The sequence below is a fragment of the Leptonychotes weddellii genome, chromosome 1 (genome assembly GCF_054177405.1).
Source record: "Leptonychotes weddellii isolate Sample4059 chromosome 1, ASM5417740v2, whole genome shotgun sequence".
Taxonomy (NCBI): Eukaryota; Metazoa; Chordata; class Mammalia; order Carnivora; family Phocidae; genus Leptonychotes; species Leptonychotes weddellii.
The window spans coordinates 14120350-14140104 of NC_138369.1; the positions used below are offsets into that span (position 1 = coordinate 14120350).

General features: G+C 53.5%; 1 protein-coding gene across 5 annotated transcripts in view; it reads left to right on the forward strand.

Annotated features, from left to right (window-relative positions):
- The first annotated feature begins 4510 nt into the window (after positions 1-4510).
- Positions 4511-19755, forward strand: part of CSPG5 (chondroitin sulfate proteoglycan 5) — a 31001-nt gene continuing 15756 nt past the window's right edge. For 2 of the 5 annotated variants that reach the window (XR_014144494.1, XM_081816796.1), the window contains exons 1-4: positions 4511-4729; positions 5378-6491; positions 9715-9903; positions 11702-11777. Coding sequence is in view for 4 of the 5 variants with exons in the window: in XM_081816796.1 (XP_081672922.1) it covers positions 4633-4729; positions 5378-6491; positions 9715-9903; positions 11702-11777 (1476 nt within the window). In the remaining variant the exon portion in view is untranslated. The other 3 variants (XM_081816793.1, XM_081816798.1, XM_031027807.2) reach the window with 3 other exon arrangements.

The window sequence follows — 19755 nt, forward strand, 5'->3', positions numbered from 1 at the left end:
TGCCTGTGACCTTTAGTTAACCCTGCTTTCTCTTCTCCGGCTCCTAGAGCATAGCTGCACTTCACTTGGTCCTGTTGAAGGAGGACTTACTGGGAACAAGGTGAAAGCATCTTGCTCCCCTGTGAATGGATGGTCTCCATCTAAGGAAATCACCTTGCAGAATAGGCTGGAAGCCCAGGACCCTCAGTGTTGGATCTCCTTGTGAACAGCTCCCCTGGACTTCATTTCCTGGTGGCTTGTTTTTAGGCCTGCCACCTCTCTTTACTAGGAAGCACCTTTGACCCTGAATTTGAAACCGAACTGAGACAGTAGTGACCAAAAGGAGTCCTATGAATAGGCTTAACCAGAAGTTCCGAAACAAATTAGAGCTAGCTCTCTCTCCCCGAGACCCCCCAGCCCTTTCCAACCCATGGGACCCCAAGGGGAGAGAGACTTGTCTGATCCCCTCTTCCTGCTCCTGGCCTGCCTTGGAGAACTGGGGCCAGCTCTATTCCCTCCTGTCCCCAGAGGCCTTTCTAGGCCCTTCCAAGCCCTCAGAGATCATTCAGGTGACTGCCGGCAGCCACCTTACCACTGCGGACCCTTAGGGTCTGCAAAATAGCCATGCCTTCATACAGTACCATGACCAACACCTTCCAACGACTTAGACCGGAAAGAAAATGCCTCCCACTCTCTCCTGTGGCAACCTACCAGCTCAGGTGCCCTCACAACCAGATGGTCCCAGAGGGAGTTACGAAGCAGCGGTGCCATTGGAAGGTAATAGCTCCTTTGCACGGGCTGATTTCCATGGCTGGTTTGGCCCTGACACTTAACGGATTTCCCATAGTCATCCCAATGGAGTGGCATTCCTTGTTCCAGTCTGCTTATTGTGTAGTACCTGTGGGTTTCCTGAGAACCACCTGGAGAGGTCACCTGCTGAGACAGCAGGACTCTTCCTGCAAACAAGCCTAGTTGATCCATGTCTGAGGCAGTGGTGGCTTGTGCTGTGTGGCTTTCTCCCAACTGACTTGGCTTTGGGGAAATGAAATTCAGGGTTTTTTCCCATCTTGCAGCAGACCCACTGCCACGACAAGTTGACCACCTCCAGGTTGTGACATGCTTTTCTAGGAGGAGTACTTGTGCGATTGAGAGTCCAGAGTTCTTGCAGCGAGGAGGTGCTTGTCAGCGCACATAACTCGGGCCCCTCACTCTTGGCTCTTCCCTTCTTCCTGGTAATGGTGCAAGAAGGTCCACTAGCAGCAGCCCATCACCAAAAATGGTCAGAGCTGACTGCCCCATAGTCCAGATCTCTCCTGGCAGGGCAGAGGCCGTGCTAGATGGCCCTTTCTGATTCTGACCTAGGATATGAGTCTGGATCATTGCCATGTTGTACCCTGTTAAGAAAGCATAGCATTGACCCTTAAATGCCCGGGTGTGGGGGTTGGGGAGAGAGGCAGGGCTTCCGTTCTGCCAAGTGAGGCCTGACCTCTGCATCCTGATTCCTCTTTTGAAATTAAGAAGCAAGAATGAAAACGTTCGAAATTAAGATCTCGGCTCAAGTCCTGGCCCTACCACGTCATGAGCATGATCTCAGTGTCGGTTTGCAAATGTGCAAAATGGTTAAGATATTTGTAGCATGATAGTGAGAAACAGGACAAATTAGAGTACTAAGAAAACTAGAAACTCACAAAAATGTTAGTAGTTACTACTGAGGACTTAAAGCCAGGAACCATGCTGCTTCCTGTCCAGACTGAAGTATGGCCCCAGCCATGGCAACTGGAGCAGCTCCTGTCCTGGACAGCAGCCCCTAGTTAAGCTAGAGGCTTTCTATGCACAAGGAGGCAGGCTGTAGCCATGGCAATGGGCCTTGTGCCTGCCTTGGTACCGGAGGCAGGTTGCCAAACCCAATAGGAACCTCAGAGGCATGTGGAAGCCATTGCCTCACAAAAGCATCCCTGATGCCCAAATGCACAAGACTTGAATGTGGGGACATGGGTGTAGGCTCTAGATAGAGGTTAATTTCCCTTTCTTTCACTCTGCAGTTCCTACATCTTTGACCTCTTCTTTGGCCCACCCTAACCCCTGGGCCCAGAAAAAGTACTGCAGTCACTGGACGCTATGGTTACCACTGTCTCATAAAGGAAATGGGTTACTAACTCCCAAGGTCACGCAGATCTGATGCCGAATCCTGCTTTTCCTGTCACCCTCCATTGCCTGATGAGTTTCTCCCATTCATCTCGTGGAGGTGGCTCCAAACCAGCTGTGCTGTGCTCAGTTCGGAGGTCTAGGGAGGATCAGAATAAAAGTGAATGGCAACCATTGGCTTAAAATCCCAAAATGAAGAAAGTGGTTAAAAGAATTTGTCTCCAAGGTAGGGAAGAAGGTCATTGAGGAAGGCGATGTTTCATATTTTATTTTATACCATATGCTTGTTATACTTCAAAAATTGAATTGAAGCCAGCCTGGCTGGCTCAGTGGGTGGAGCATGTGACTCGATCTCAGGGTGGTGACTTCAGACCCCACCTTGGGTGTGGATCCTACTTAAAATTTTTTTAATTGAATTTAAAAGAATATATTTAAATACTTAATAAAACATTAAAATGAGAAACAAACTGGAGTTGCTGGAGTTTTAACAAAGAAGTGGGAGAAGGGTCCCATTCAGACCTTTCTAGTGAAAAACACAGGGTAGTCATCATGCCCCAGATGTCAAGGCCCCATTGGTGAGGCCTCATCCCCAAACAGACCAGCCTGGGGAAGGAGGAGGTAGGCAGGTCCACCAAGATCCTCCGCTCACAACCACCACCAGAAGCAAAGGAACACAGACTTGTACATAGGCCAAAAAAGAAAATACAGAGATAAGCCACAGACAAGGGAAGCAGAGATGGGGTTGGAAGGGTGCCTTAGTGCCTCAGTGGTCAACCAGCAAGTGCAAAGCCCAGCCTGGCCCTCTGCTCAGAGAAGGCTGTAGTCCAAACTGGTTATTTACTGTCCCCCAGAGGCAGCGGGAAGCCATGGAAAAAGCCTCACGAAGTCAGCCCCTTTGCAGGAAGCTCCAGACCCCCGGCTTTGGGGTGGGAGTACCTGGTTGCCCTTCATGCGTGTTTGCTTCTCCCGGCCTTCGGGAGCCTCCCAGCGCCTGGTCCTGTGCACTCATCATGCCCTGCAGTCCAGTGGGGAACTACTGTAGACCGACGATTCCAGGAGCAGGCTGGGAAGGCTTCGCAGAGGGCAAAGGTGACAGGAACTGAGCTTTCTGGCCCGTTTGCCAGGCAGACTTGGAAGGAAGGGAACACCAGCCTGCCTAAGAGGTTGCTGCCGCAGTAGTATGGTGAGAACACACTTTGAACCAAGGGAACCCCATCCAGAGACACACACTAGGACATGAAGGCATAGATTCTCCAACTTGGTTACCTATGTGGCTCCCTAGGGACAGAAATGGGAATGTCTCAAATACCATGGGTGTCATGTCGAAGGTGGTGACCCCGAATGTCATTTGGGTCAATAACACATCAGGAGGTGGATGGTTGCTTTGGGCGATAGGCTAGGTGAGTAGGCCACAACTCCCCACCAAGCAGGGCTCTGGGGGTGAGGGGTCCCTGGCTGAACACTAAGCTTTGGTCAGCCCGCAGACTACTCTAACGCCGGTCCTGGAGCCCGCGCGTCCCTAGGCTGCGAGCTTGTATGCTTGGGTCTGCCCAGGACCCTGAGCTTTGGTGGCCTGGGACACATGGGTGGGGGGGAGTGATGTATCCTGGGAGGAAGGGACCAGGATTAAAGGCCGCTGCCCAGGCTGCCCCCGAGGAGGCGAGAAGGAAGGCGGGGTAGCCCCAGCCTCAGGAAAGTCTTGCCCCCTGCCCCTGGGATGCGCTGCGGAGGGCCTGGCTGTGCGAGGTCTGGGCTTTGGCTGTGGACGGATTAGGTCTGATCCGATTAGAGCCTGAGCTCTGGGCTTCGCCCCCTCGCCTGGCGCTGCCAGCGCCCGCCCCGCCCCCGTGGGCACCCGCAGACCTCCCTGAGACCCTTCCCCGCCCGGAACACGGCATTGGCGCAGAAATCCGAGAGGCTCCGTGCGCCCCGGACTCGGCTCATTTCCACAGCGCGAGCTCGGGCTTCCGCCCCCTGCGGCCCTTCCGAGCCCCGCCCCGAACTTGCGGGTGTCTGGGCCCCCGCCTCCGTGCTCGCCGCGTGGCGGGTGGGTTCCTCGCAGGTGGGGGGGCCCGTGCCAGCCCTCCACGGGGAGGGCGGGCCCCGTCCCGCAGGTCTCCCGCCCATGCACCTGTCGGCTAACGCCACGCGCGGCGCTGTGCTTCGCATCCACCCGCGCTACTCCAAGTCCGTTTGTCTCGGCGTCCCGAGCCGGGGGTCGGTCTGTCCCCGGCAGGCGGACCGAGCAGGGCAGGCGTCAGAGCTACGTGCGGCGGGGCGGGCGCGGCGGGCGGGGTGGGGGCGGCGCTGAGCGCGGCAGCGGCGGCGCGGGAGGCGGGGAGGCGCGGCGCGCCGGGGACAGCGGCGGACGGCGGCCGCGGCATGCGGCTTCTCGCGCTGCCCATCGTGGGCTGAGACGGCCGCAGCGCGGGCGGGAGGCGCGGCGGCCGGCGAGCCGAGGGCGCACCCAGCCGGGCAGACCGCGGACAGCGGTCGGGGCGCCGCGCCATGGGCCGAGCCGGGGGCGGGGGCCCGGGCCGGGGGCCGCCGCTGCTGCTGCTGCTTCTGGGGGCCACGCTGGTCCTCGCTGCCGGGGCCGCGCCGGGTAGGTACCGACTGCGACCGGGACCCCAGTGGCTCTCGCGCCTCACCCTGGGCCAGGGTCCCGCTGGCCTCGGGTACAGGCGGAGTTCGCGATCTGTGGCAAGGGGGCGGGGCAGCGCCTTGCCCGCGACCGGGGCGGGGGAAGGGGCGCGCGAAGAGGTGGGGTACTTGGGGGATGCCGAGAAGTCGGGGGCGGCCCCGACCGGGGTGTGCGGACAGGGGTGCCGGCTGGGGGAGGGGCCTGAGTGGGCGGGGCCTAAGGGTGAGACTTCGGGGCGGGACCTGGAGGTGATGGGGCCATGAGGATGCGACTTCAGGGCGGGGCCTGGGTGGGGCGGGGCCTTGAGGGTGCGACTTCAGGGCGGGGTCTGGAGGTGGGGTGGAGTCCTGAGGGTCAAACCTCTGCCTAGGGCCGAAGGTGGGGGCCGCCCCGTTACACTGCGGACCCTGTCGGGGGCGGGGCATGAGGCCTGAGGGGCGGGGCCTGAGCGGGAAACGCAGGGCCGGGTGTGTTCCCCGCCTTGGGGGACGGGGGGCGTGGCCTTGGGAAACCTTGTCCCGGAGTCTTCGGGTGGGCGGGGAGGCTGGGAGAGCAAGCCGCGGCGGGGGGCGGGGCCTTGACGTCGTGCCCTCTCCCTCCCGCCCACAGCGCGTGAGGCGGGCAGCGCCGTCGAGGCCGAGGAGCAGGTGAAGAGCGTCCTGGAGTGGAAGCCGCGTGCCAACGGCACGCGGGAGAAGGCCGGCCCACCAGCTGCTGGAGAGGATGAGACCTCGTGGACTGCACCTGGCGGCCAGCCGGCCGTGGTGGGCACTGGGGTCGGGCCAGAGGAGGCACTGGAGGCGTCCGCGGCGGTGACCGGCACCGCCTGGCTGGAGGCCGACAGCCCGGGCCTGGGTGGAGTGACCGCAGAGGCCGGCAGCGGCGACACCCAGGCCCTTCCAGCCACGCTCCCGGCTCCCGAGGAGGCCCTGGGACAGTCATCGATGCCCTCTGCCACCCCCGAGGCTACAGAGGCCAGCGGACCACCCTCCCCCACTCCTGGCGACAAGCTGAGCCCAGGCCCCGAACTCCCCAAGGAGAGCCCCTTGGAGGTTTGGCTGAACCTGGGAGGCAGCACACATGACCCGCATGGGCCAGAGCCCACGTTCCCCTTTCAGGGCACACTGGAGCCCCAGCCGGCATCAGATATAATTGACATCGACTACTTCCAAGGACTGGATGGTGAGGGCCGTGGCGCGGACCTGGGGAGCTTCCCGGGGTCGCCAGGGACCTCAGAGCACCACTCCGATACTGGGGGAGAGACCCCTTCCTGGAGCCTGCTTGACTTATACGATGACTTCACCCCCTTTGATGAATCTGACTTCTACCCCACCACATCCTTCTATGATGACTTGGATGAAGAGGAGGAGGAAGAGGAGGATGACAAGGATGCAGTGGGAGGTGGAGACCTGGAAGATGAAAGTGACCTTCTGGTGCCCACTGAGAAGCCTGGTCTGGGGCCCGGGACTGGCCAGCCCACCGGTCGGTGGCATGCTGTCCCCCCACAGCATACTCTGGGGATGGTCCCTGGCAGCAGCATCGCCCTCAGGCCCCGCCCGGGAGAGCCAGGCAGGGACCTGGCCCCAAGTGAGAATGGCACTGAGTGCCGCAGCGGCTTTGTGCGGCATAACGGCTCCTGCCGGTCAGTGTGCGACCTCTTCCCAAGTTACTGCCACAATGGCGGCCAGTGCTACCTGGTGGAGAACATAGGGGCCTTCTGCAGGTAAGGGTGTAGCAGGCAGGTGCACAGGGGCTTGTAAAAGAACTGAAGGGTGTATGTGAGGCAGACTCAGCAAAGAGGGGGACATGATGGGCACAACTTCCAAGAGGTGGTGCGTTCCCAAACCAAGAGGATCCTGGGATTCCCAGGTCAAGAGATGTTCACGCAATATCTTCCGTGGGGAATTCCTTCTTAAATGTACTTCCTGTGACCTCATCACTAGGACAGATTGCCCAGAAGTAAGATTTTGTATTTCCTCCAAGTGTGTATCCTTTACCAAAGCACTAAACTATAAAGGCAAAGTGAAGGGACTTCTCTAAGGGTTTTGGAAAGCGGCCTTTACTGGCTTGAGGGGTCTTGTTGGAGGCTTCTGGCTACACTAGCACAAAGAGTAGGCTTATAAACCTACTCTGGAGGAGAGAAGGCCTCTGAGACACGTATGTGGCAGGAGGAAGACCCCGTCTACCTGCAGGGCAGGTAAGAGTCACAGTGAGGACCTTCTCGTTGGGAGCAGACCCTGAGAGCAGCCACTCAAGTAGGTCAAGTCAAGCAGAGTATCTTTCCTGGCATAGTAGAGGTGGTGGGGTTCCTTAACTTTCGGTAGTGGCTTTTTTTTTTTTTTTAAGATTTTATTTACTTGACAGAGACACAGCAAGAGAGGGAACACAAGCAGGGGGAGTGGGAGAGGGAGAAGCAGACTCCCCGCTGAGCAGGGAGCCCGATGCAGGACTCGATCCCAGGACCCTGGGAACATGACCTGAGCCGAAGGCAGATGCTTAAGGACTGAGCCACCCAGGTGCCCCTTGAATGTAACGAGGTGTGTGTTTTTTTTTTTTTTAAGATTTTATTTATTTGACAGAGAGAGACACAGCGAGAGAGAGGGAACACAAGCAGGGGGAGTGGGAGAGGGAGAAGCAGGCTTCCTGCGGAGTAGGGAGCCCGATGCAGGACTCAATCCCAGGACCCTGGGAACATGACCTGAGCCGAAGGCAGATGCTTAAGGACTGAGCCACCCAGGCCGCCCCTGGATAGTGGCTTTTTCCTTTCTACCTTGATTTTTGTCCTCCTTGGGATTACCCAGCGCAGAATGTTTTAAAGACCCAGAGAGTTTAGTGTCTCTAAGGACATTGTCTGCAGCCACCAGGAATACATCATATACCTGCCCTCATGGCAAGGTAGTTAACCTGCTGGAGAGCTCACTGGCTTATTCTGGAAGAATCCCAAGTCAGGGGTGATCTGGGTAGTTTGCTTGTCTCCATCCTTTACAGGCCCTAGAAGTGGGGTAGAACCCCCAGATTCCTCTGGGACTTGTTTCCGTTGGTCCTAGGAGGAACACTTCTGTAATCTGGGTGTCTCTGTAAGTGTCGTTCCGGATGTTTGTTTTTCTTGGTCTTTTGGGAGGTATGTGAAGAATTCAAATTCTGTAGGTCTTGATGTTCCGATAGAAGAATAATATAAGAAAGTGTGAATGTTGTGCTTTCGGCATTAAAGCTTGACTTCCAGTTCCTTCTTTCCTCTGAATGATCATGAAATGATTAGGGTCAGTCATATAGGATGCGTCCACACACTTCTGATTGGAGTTGTCCAGTCACTGCTGAAAGGAGAAACTGTCATCAAGACATTATGGGAACAAGACCTTGCCAGTTGGTTAAGGGCTACCAGAAATATGTGGAAACCCTGTGATTTTGCTCCTCAAGCTTTGTTAGTGGGACTATAGTGATGGTTAGTGGGATTTAGCCTGGGAGCTCTGAAATCTCTGTGCAAAATCATTATCTTTCATCCTATTGGAGGCCTGACTTTTCACCTTCCAAGCAGTCTTGCCATCGCCGCCTGAAATGGAGAGCCCTTGCTGCCTCTGGAGAGGTAGAAAAGTTCCCAGAAGCTCCTGGAGCTCTCAGGACTCCCGAGTGGAAAAGCAACCTTGTCCTCAGTAAGCTGCATGGCTGTGCTGACCGGGGATCGTCCAGTGGGTCCCACCTCAGAGGGCTTTTCTGCAAGTCCCCCCACCGGTTCCCCTTGCTCACCTTCCCTCCCGGGGGCACACTCGGGCCTCCCTCCCAGAGATCCCTCCTCCAGCTGTGCACGCCCAGGCTCGGCTGTGGCTCAGAAACTGTTTTGCATTCCGCTCACAGGAGACTGCTGAGCCCTCAGTTGCAGACTGCAGCACGCCTTTGTCTCTGTCACCCTGACCCACTGCAGGGAAATGAGCAGAGCTATGGCAGAACTTGTCTAGAACCATGGGCTAGTGGGAGCTTCTTTCCCCACCGTCCTCAAACAGATAGGCTCCCAGGACTGCAGAGGGTCCCTTGGAAAAGAAAGACTTTCCTGTTAGTCATGTCTCCCCACCCTGTTCTGGGTGTGGAGTAGCTAGTTCTCCCAGGCATAATTTCCCCTTTTCTGGACCCCTTTCTCTTGTCTGTCACTCACCCTGAGGTTCATGTCCTCCCTCCTTTGCCTGCCTCTGTATCCTTCCACATCTTTCCTCTTTGAAGCAGCCTGGTTCCCATGGAAACAGCAATGTCATTGGAAGAGTTGGAGCCTGGGAATGTCCCCAAGGGCAAGAGAAAGTCACTCAACAAAAGGACTAAAACCCACCCAGAGGGTTGATTCTCACTGTGCTTTCATGACCGTTCTTATGGTAATAGGACAGGAAGCTTTAGGGGCAGAATTTGGGGGGCTGCAGAGATAGGAGGAGAATATACATCCATCTTTGTGTTCGTCCTTGTCTGTCACTTCCTTCTATTTCAGTGTCTGGGTAGCTTTGTGAACTAGACGGGACTGCAGAGCAGCAGGATAGGTTTTCCCGGGTAGAGTGGGTTGACTCCTTTTGTGGCCAAAGGTCCTATTATCTTGTTTTTCACCCAGAGCCAAGGGCAAGGGGAGCAGAGAGAATCCTGTGATTGTCCTCCTTGAGGCTGCGAGGTAGAAAACCAGGGTTCCCGCCCTCTGCGGTCCCTGAACAGTCCCGTGAGTGACCAGTTCACTCCATCTCTTGGCGCCCTGGTTGTCTCATTTATCTCCTGGACCCCTGCGCTGTCCTGCCCATTGCGTAGGGCGGGTACGCAGAATCTCCTCTGTGGGGTCCGCACAGACTGGGCGCATCCCGGTTCCTCTAGACACTCATAGGAACAGGCTGCTGAGGTGAGTATGCGGCTTAGGGACCAGGCCCTTGCTGTGGCCGTGATTGCATGCCCGTCACCTCAGTCTCCCTCTGTCGCTGCCCCAGGTGTAACACGCAGGACTACATCTGGCACAAGGGGATGCGCTGCGAGTCCATCATCACCGACTTCCAGGTGATGTGCGTGGCCGTCGGCTCCGCCGCCCTCGTCCTGCTCCTGCTGTTCATGATGACGGTGTTCTTCGCCAAGAAGCTCTATCTGCTCAAGACAGAGAACACCAAGCTACGGAGGACCAAGTGAGTTCTGTGTCAGCCAGCCCCCCCATGGCCGCACCCCTCCGTCTGATCCGGGGCAATGGTCGCGAGGGTTCCTGGCACCTGCTCTGCATCCCTAGCTGTGTTGTCCACCCCAAAGACTCAGCCAAATCTAGCCATTCCTGCACAGAATGTGCCAGCATTGTGGCAGAGGCCAAGCCCCTGTGGCACACGGCAGCTCTCTGGCACCATCCCCAGCACACCCCCACCCCAGGACCGACGGCGCTTAAAGAAAAAGCACCCAGCGCCCTCCTGGGTGTGGTCCCCCATGTAAGTTACTGTGCTCAGTCCTCCAGCACCGGGCTGCACCTGCTTCCTGGGTCTTGGATGCCCATGGCCAGGGTGAGGATTTCACTCACAATTCACGAGAAGTCACTCCAGTCCCTCAGATCTGCTGTCTCTCAGTATTGGCTCCTTCTCACTGATGCTGAATAGAAGGGGTTTGGCAACACATTGCTGTTCCAAGCTTGTCAACCCTTGGTCCAGACAGAAGGAATTTAGGGAAGGTCCTCTTTACCTCTCCTAAGTAGAGTTTTGGGGGTGGAGGGGCCTGGGCTCAACTTCCTCGGCTGTGGATTTTCAGGGCCAGATGGGAATAGAGTCTCATTTCAGCTTCTCTCTTAGCGGAGGAGTGACTGCCGTGTGCATGTGAGGATCCACACGCGTTTCCCTTTAAGTCCATGCCTTGAACACTTGGAGGTGGTCTTACACACTGTGAGAGAATCACTCTACCCCTGAGCAAAGCAAGGAATGTTCTGAGGTGTCACAGGGACTCACAAAAGCAGGAGGTTGCAGTTCAGCTTCCTTGGGGCCCAAGAGACAATTTATGCAGAACTGCCCCTACCTCCTTGTCGACCTGTTGCCCCCTTTCCCTGGGTCCTGGGAAAAAGGACAAAACGCCCTCTGTTGCTCCTTTGCTGGGTACACGCCTGCCCTGGGCAGATGCTGACGGCCGCCTGGAGCTTTCAGCTAACCGCCCCGGCCCCGAGGGGGCCTCTTCATTGTGCCTGTGCACTGAGGCGGGGCCGTGTCTGTGCATGTGGGGCATGAGCCAGGACCCTCGGTGGCAGGGGGAGGAGAGGGCCAGGGTGCGACCACCTATCAGGGTAGCTGCGGAGGAGGACGGGGGAGAGAAGGAACCCCTGCCGGGGAACTGGAGGAACAAGAGTGGTGGCCAGAGACAGGGCCTTGTTCTAGGCCTTCCTCCGTCAGCAGGCTACGTGTTCTGCACAGAGCCTGGCCCCCGTGGCCCTTCAGCTCCGAGGCTGTCACCCTCATGTCCCACTGCATGCTTGCTTGCTTTCCCAAGCCCGGGTACCGCTCTGGTAACACTGCACGTCCTCGATGCCTGACGGATACTGCTATGGTTTACTGACTCTAAGATACACACTCTTCCCCCACGTATTAACGTCTCTGAAATTGGATTGGTCTCACAATCGCTGGCATCTTATAATCACTGTTGGCCAGATGGCAGTCATGCTGTAGTTGTAATTGCCTGGCATGCACGATCCTGGCCAGAGCTGTACATAGCGTTGTCAGTGCTTTATCTAAAGTCTCAATGAGCTACTTCCAGTATATAATAAAAACTCTAGGTGATAAGAAAGTGGTAGATCCCGGTTTAAATGGCAGAAGTTTTTTCTCCGCGGTGCATCAAATAATGGCACATCTTATTATGGTCCGTGGCGTTTGATGAAATAAGTGTTTGACCCGTGAAGCCTTGGTCAGGCTTTGCCATGATCCTTGCACTCACATTTCCCCTGCTCTCTTCTGTCCCAACCAGCAAATTCCGGACCCCGTCTGAGCTCCACAACGATAACTTCTCCCTCTCCACCATTGCTGAAGGCTCTCACCCAAACGTAAGGAAACTTTGCGACAGTCCCTGTACCTCCTTCCCCCACTCTGCGTGCCCGCACCTTGGCTCTCTGTGATAACTTATCTGTTAGGTGACTCGTCTTCTCCAGGCCTCCCCTTATCCATAGGCATGCCCCGGCCGGCTGCTGCCCTTGTCTTTGGGCTATTTCAGAGCTTGGAGCCGCTCCTCCCAGCTCTGGAGGTCAGCTTAGGGAGACGAGTTGGGGTGGTGACGTGGGACTGGGGGCAGAATGGTGTGTCACTTCCTTGACAAGCAGTTATAGGTAGTACCGCAGATTTTTTTCCAGGATGACTCGTGATTTTTAGCTTCATCTAGACTTTAGAAGTCTGATTTGTCTTTCTCTGTGTCTTTCTACTTTCTGTATCGAGAAGAAAGACTCTGCTTCCGTCGTGAGGGAATGTCCTGGTGGTCACCTAAGTGAATGGTGGTTGCTCTTTGGGATGGCTGGAAAAACAGTGTCCTTTCCACTGTCTGAGGACCCTAAAAACTGGCAGGCATATTTACACGGGCTAGAGCTAAGGAGGGCACAAAACACTGGTGGAATAATAAGTCTAGGGGTAAATTCTGTTCTTGGGAGGATAAATATCAGTTGAAACTCAATAGAAGGTCCCAATAGACCAGTTTCTAAAGATGCTGGCCTTCTGGTGTGTTTTCTGGACCAGACTAACCAGTAAAGTACTGGGTACTTTTTTTTTTTTTTTTCATAAAAAAAGCAAAAACCATCCAAGCTCCAGATCATGTCACATCCAAGCCCGGGAATTCGGCACGGGATGCAAGCCCCATACCGCAAGGTAAATGCATTGATACACAGATGAGGGAGCTAAACTCAGACCCTCCAGATGGGCACGGTGAAGACTGAGAGCAAATTTTGAAGAAGTTCTTTGAAACGGCAGCGCACAGAGGCACATAGAGGCCTCAACAGTCCGGGCTGGCGCCGCCCCGTGGCGCCTTCTGTGACATGGAGATGCTCTGTGTGGCACGGTCCACTCCAGCAGCCACAAGCTGCCTGCGGCTGTGGAGCTCAGGGGGAGCGGCTCGTGCTACCGTGTGGGACAGCACAGATCGAGACCATTGTTTTCCTTTGATAGTTGGGGACAGTGTAGCCCCAGAAGGGGAAAGAGAGAATAATAGTAAGTGTGACCTTGTTCAGCAAACCCCAGGGAAGAACTTGGCCTGGTGGAGGAGGAGCAAAGGGGTTAACTTTAAAGAAGAAATGAAAGAGGTTAGTTTAGGATAATTTTTTTTTTTTAAAGATTTTATTTATTTATTTGAGAGAGAGAGAGAATGAGAGACAGAGAGCATGAGAGGGAGGAGGGTCAGAGGGAGAAGCAGACTCCCCGCTGAGCAGGGAGCCCGATGCAGGACTCGATCCCGGGACTCCAGGATCATGACCTGAGCTGAAGGCAGTCGCTCAACCAACTGAGCCACCCAGGCGCCCTAGGATAATTTTTTAAAGTCTTTCTTTTAAAGTCTTTCCCAAGCCCGGGTGTGGGTTGGAAGCCAGGAAATCTCCAGGTGAGCTGGGAGAGGGGGCGAGGGGCATCTGAGTCGAGCCTGCTCATGTATCTCTCCCGGCCCCTTCCCCTCATCCCTCCAGTGTCCTTGGTGGTATTGATGGCTCCGAAAATTTTGGAGAGTTCTACTTATCTTTTTTTTTTTTTTTAAAGACTTTATTTATTTATCTGAGAGAGCGAATGAGAGACAGAGAGCATGAGAGGGGGAGGGTCAGAGGGAGAAGCAGACTCCCCACTGAGCAGGGAGCCCGACGTGGGACTCGATCCAGGGACTCCAGGATCATGACCTGAGCCAAAGGCAGTCGCTTAACCAACTGAGCCATCCAGGCGCCCAAGAGTTCTACTTATCTTAATAGAGGGGTTATTTCTTTTACATAAGTAAAGGAGGATGCGTGGGTCATTTTCCTAGCCATTTCCAGTCATCTCTCCGAGCCACACTCTGAAAGGTTTCAACCCAAAAAAAGGTGCTGCTTTGGGCCTGTGTCGGGGGACGGAGCGTGGCTGGTGCCTGCTCCAGGGGCACTTCCTTCCCCGCCTGCAGTGGCCCAGGGCTGCTCCTCGCCCGGCTCTGCAGCTGGTGAGCCAGTGGCCGGGCAAGCGTGTGTGCAGCGAGGCAGCCAGCCCCTGAAAGGAGCATCGGGAGGAAAGGGAAGGCCTGTTCTCCTCCGCCCGTGCTGTGGAGGCTGGCGAGCTTTCCAGGAGGACTGGCTAGTGTGTGGGAAGCACGGCGTGACTCAAGTCACCTGGAAGCCACGGGCAAGAGAGCCGCCCTGTTGCTTCTCACAGCCGTGCTGTCCACGGAATGTTGTGGATACGACTTGGTCTTCCTGAGATTCGACAGACCTTCCAGGATTTCAGTTTATTCCTTACTAGGACATCTCCATGGTGTCCCTTAGTGCTTCTCTGCACCTCGCCCACATTTAAATCTTCCTTCCTAGGCTCTATTTCTTTCATGCCCCCTTCTGACAGAGGTTTGTATCTGGACAAGTGGGGCTCCAGGCCTGAACTCACACCACACTGGGCTGAAGGCTGCCCATTTGGCTGGGGGGAAGTGCCGGGAAGGGGGACACAGCAGTTCCCAGGACTTAGGCCAGATGGAGGGCCAACTCCCTTGCCATGCAGGACTTCCGGCAAATCAAAGGCAGATGGGCCTTCTGCTGAGGATTCAGCAACCCTAGACTTAATAGGATCCAGTTCTGGAGGAAACGCTTGGATTAGGATGGCTCTATCTTGGTTCAGACACTCCCTCACCTATCGTATTTGTTGGAAGTACTTAGCTTGTCAAATAGCATTGTTTGGATACCTGTGTTCTTATTTTTAGAATATACTTATCCCACCTATTGGCCCAGAAGTCTGTTTTCTCATCTGTCTAAATCCCATGAGCCAGGCTTAATTTGGGCCCCCACCTTCATGGCATCACAGCTTTGATGCCCAGGTCTGTAAGCACCCCTAAATCTACTCTTCCTCACATGCTGCCTATTTGCCCCAAAGACTGTGATATCGGGTTGGGGGTGGGTGTTAGAGGGGGGAGGTGGTATTGAGCAGCATGAAAGTGAGTCCCATCTTTGTAAGAGGCTTGACAAGGACAGGCCGTCCTGTCCTATTCCAGGTTTGCTGTGATCCAAAGTCTGTTCTGCCGGGGATCTTTACAGGCCCAGCTCTCAAGCTTCCGTGCCCAGTGTCTCTCCCCAAACAACACAGAAGTACACGGCATGAAAAGCACAGTTCTTCCTCATCCCACTTCCCTCTCCATACAGCCTGTGTGTGCATGAGTGCATACACATACTTAATATGTCAGGGAGCTCTTTCCATTTCACTACATCTAAATTTATGTCATTGGAGTTTTTTCTAAATCTCTTCCAGCAGCGATAGAAAATATCAAGTGCCTGAAATCTGTCTCAATACCGTATGAAGTTCATTTCTTCTGGCTCTTGTGGCGTTGGGAACTGGGAGCATGTGTTCCCCTGTGGTCTGGAATCATTCCTGAGGTCTTTGAAGCTCTACTGTACTGCTTGGTTCAAGCTGGTCTTCTGGAAAAGTGCCAAGTGAGGCGGGGGGCAGGGGGAGGTGACAGTGATTTCTGTATGCACAGTCCCTTTGAATACCTGGGGTGTCCTGTGTAAGCCTGGAGCCATTCCCTGCTTTCTTTCCAACCAGTCACTACCCCGACCTAGTGCTGTAATGGGTCAGACTTGGTAGCAGTCAGCATGGGCAAGAACTCCCCACGGTTGTACGGAGAAGGCCCTGCTCCTGAAGCAGGATGATTCCCTTCGATTTCAGAAGTGTTAAAGTAAGAAAGGTCTGAGCTAGCTGGTCAGATACCAACATTCTCTACCCTTCTTGCCACTCGTGTCTTTGATCAGCCGAGCTCCAAGCACTTACAAGAGCTGTTTGGAGCACCTAAGAAAGAACTGAGGCCCCCCCGATCACACTCACACGGGTATGCAGGCATATCTCCGAGATAGTGTGGGTTCCATTCCAGACCACCACAATTAATAAACATCGAGATAAAGTGAATCAAAGGAAAGGTATGGTTTCCCAGTGCATGTAGAAGTTAGGTATACACTATTCTGTAGTCTAGTGAGTGTACAATAAAACAGTGTACATATCTTCATTTAAAACTACGTTCTTGCTAAAGAATGCTAACCATCATCTGAGTTTTCAGTGAGTCGTAATGACTGACCACAGATCACGTAACAAACATAATGGTAATGAAAAAGTTTGAAATGTTGTGAGAATCACCAAAATGTGACACAGAGACATGAAATGAGCAAACGGTGTTGGAAAACGATGCCGATAGACTTGCTCAACCCAGGGTTACCACAAACCTTCAATTTGTTTAAAAAAAAAAAAAAAAGCAGTGTCTGCGAAGCACAATAAAATGAGGTGTGCCCATAATGCCCAGATGGCCCTGAGGGAAGAGAGCCTCGGGAAGGCAGGCGTTGCCGTAAGAGCTTTCTGAATGCGCAGAATGCGGAGCTGGGGGACTGTGGATCAGGGTGGGTTTCCTGACAACCTGTAGCAAGCAAACTCAGGTCAGGGTCCGCAGCTGGTCCTAGGGCTGCAGGCAGCATACACACCTGGGGAGGCAGGAGGGCTCGGGGCGCGTCAGGAATGGGTGGTGGGCCAACAGTGCGACTGTCCAGTATCGTCGGACGCCAAGTACGGCAGGCCGTTGAGGCAGCGGGACTCACCTGGGCTTGGATTGAGGAAACACCTTTGTAAGTTAGCATCTTCTGGTAGATAAACTCCTGCCGGTAAGGGGCACACACACGTCTGGCCTCTTGTCACAAGACGCGTTCCCTGATCAGTACAGTTCTGGGAGAGCAGAACTCAATGTGGGGGAAGGTTCTGGGAGGCGGCCGGCAGGCCGAGCTCATGCTGGTGAGACTCTCGAGGGGCCAGACCACGTGTTAAAGGGACCGTTTCGCGCCCCCCCCCCCCCGCCCCCGCCCGCCGTCTCTGCCAGAGGGAAAGCCTTGCCCTGGCCTACATTAAAGACGTTTGTAATCCAGTTACCTGCTGGAGGTGTCCATCTCCATCTGGCCAGTGGCTTTTAGGATGACATTCCTAGAAAGCGGCTGCAAAGGAGTCCCTTTGGTTCATTCGACTCTTAGAGTTTCTTCCTTTCTTCCTTCAAAAGCCTGGGGTGGTTATTTGACCCCTCTATCCGCTGTCTCCTTCCCACCCCTCCCTCACCCTTTTCCCTCTTCCAGGATGATCCCAGTGCTCCCCACAAAATCCAGGAAGCTCTCAAGTCCTGCCTGAAAGAGGAGGAGTCATTTAACATCCAGAACTCCATGTCACCCAAGCTCGAGGGTGGTAAAGGTGACCAGGCTGACTTGGAGGTGAACTGTCTTCAGAATAACCTCACCTAAAGCAGAGCAAGAAGAGACGGAATGGGGGGCGGGGGGGGGGCGGGGGAAGGAACGTGACCTCCTCTTGTACAGAGTCTATTTCTTGTAACCATTCGTTAAACTCTTTTCTTTTTCTGGTCTCATGGCATGCTTTGATGTCTTTTGTACAGGAGGGAGAAAACACAAAATAAGCAAAGAACCTGAACAGAATCGCACACATTGGGTTGTTTGGTCTGTGCCGTCTGTATATTGCTTCGCTGCTGTGATTTCTAAACCTCTGCTGTTACTCAACTGACTTTTTTTTTGTACTTTGACCCACCTTTTTTTGAAGTAAGAGTAAAAAACAAAGTTCTTGAAATAAAACTTTTTAAAAAGCCATTTTACAGATGTCACTGTGTCCACTCCCCTACCATTCTTGTCAGTCCGTGTTGAATTCTTACCTTCCCTAAAGATGTATATTTATACATGTTTGAGATCCCAGAAGTGCTCTATGTATTAGCTTGGGTTGCCATAACAAAACACCATAGACTGGGTGGCTTCAACAATAGAAATTTATTTTCTAACAGTTTTGGAGGCTGGATGTCCAAGATCAAGGTACCAGCAGAGTTGGTTTCTGGCGGGGCCTCTCTGCCTGGCTTTCACACAGCCACCTTCTTGCTGTTTGCCTTTATTCTGTGCACACGTGGAGAGAGAGAGGTCTCTGGTATCTCTTCCTCTTCTGATAAGGACACCAGTCCTATTGGATTAGGACCCATTTAACCTTAATGACCTCCTTAAGGCCCTATCTCCAGATACAGTCACACTAGGGGTTAGGGCTTCAACATATGGCTTTTGGGGTGATACAATTCAGTCCGTGAGTCTGTAGCACCTTATTTGTTAAGAATACCCTTTCCTGGGGCGCCTGGGTGGCTCAGTCGGTTAAATGTCTGCCTTTGACTCAGATCATGATCCCAGGGTCCTGGGATTGAGCCCTGCATCAGGCTCTCTGCTCAGCGAGGAGCCTGCTTCTCCCTCTCCCTCTGCCTGCCGCTCTGCCTACTTATGCTCTCTCTCTCTGTGTCAAATAAAAAAATAAAATATTAAAAAAAAAAAAAAGGAATACCCTTTCCTAGTGGTGCCTGGCTGGCCCAGTCAGTAGCACATGTGACTCTTGATCTCAGGGTCATGAGTTCAAGCCCCACTTGGGGTATAGAGCTTACTAAAAAGAAAAAAAGAGGAAGGAAGGATGGAAGGAAGGAAAGAAGGAAGAGAAAGAAAGAGAAAAGGAAGAAAGAAAGAAAGAAAGAAAGAAAGAAAGAAAAAAAGAGAAGAAAGAAAGAGAATACCCTTCCCTTTCAGCAGTATTGAGCACTTAGCCAAGCATTATGCTAGATGCCAGGAACTCTGGATGAATAAGACAGACCCTAACCTCAGGAAATTAACAGTGTACCTGAGAAATAGAATTATAAACAAATAATTATAGGGGCACCTGGGTGGCTCAGTTAGTTGAGCGTTCCACTCTTGGTTTCGGCTCAGGTCTGAATCTCAGGGTCCTGGGATCGAGTCCCGTGTGAGGCTCCACACACAGCAGGGGGTCTGCTTGGGATTCTCTCCCCCTCCCTCTGCCCCTCTCGTCCCCTGTTCCCAATCTCTCTCTCTAAAATAAATATATCTTTAAAAAAATAAATATAATACATTGTGTCAACATTATAATACAAAACTGTGAGACTTGAAGTTTCCAGTTCAGAAAAGCTTCAAGGAGAGAGCTTTAAATTGGACTTTGAAGGATGAGGAGGCGTTTTTCAGGATAACGTGGGAGGAGAGGACATTCAAGGTGGAGGATATTCGTAGAAAAGTCTTGCCATATGACCAGAAATTGTGAGAGGGAGGGGTCCTAGGTGATGAGGCTGGAAAGGGCAATTTAGGACAGATTATGAATGCCATTAAAGCTGAGGTAAGGTCAGATTTGTTTTCTAAGAAGTTACCTCCAGAGACAGTGGTGAAGGCAGACAGGATGGAGATCATAGCAGAGCAGGCAACAAATGAGGATGGATTAGAGAGAAAATTAGGAGTTCAAATGGCCAGAATTACTACTGGGAGGGTTTTCTAGAACTTTGCCTGTGTTTAATCTGTGATAATTCCAATAAACGGAATTCCTGTGAGCATGTTTCTGTTGCGTAATTTCTGCTAGTTCTCCCAGATTTGTCTTCCCAAGTGCCTCGTTATTTTTTATTTTGTGCTGAACATTGTATTTAGAAAAGAGTTTATTGAAATATTTTGCCTAGGATGATTTCTTCCTTTAGCGAGGGGTTTTTGTTTGCTTTTGTCACGTGCCCAGGGGCACTAGAATTCTGGGGTCACGTTATTCCAGATCAAGGTTGGAGAGTTCCAGGCCACTGAAACCAGTCCACAGACCTATCAGACTATGCAAGGGCTGGTTTGCTTTTGGTTCATCCTTACCTCTAAGGGAACAGCCCCAAACAGGCAGTGGTTTACCAGCTTTGCACATTTGGTGGGCCCTGTACTCCAACTCCCTCCCCATGCCCCCAGACGTTCATTACTGTTCTAGCCCCCTCTTCCAAATGGGTAGGTGCCTCTAGGGAAGAAGTCC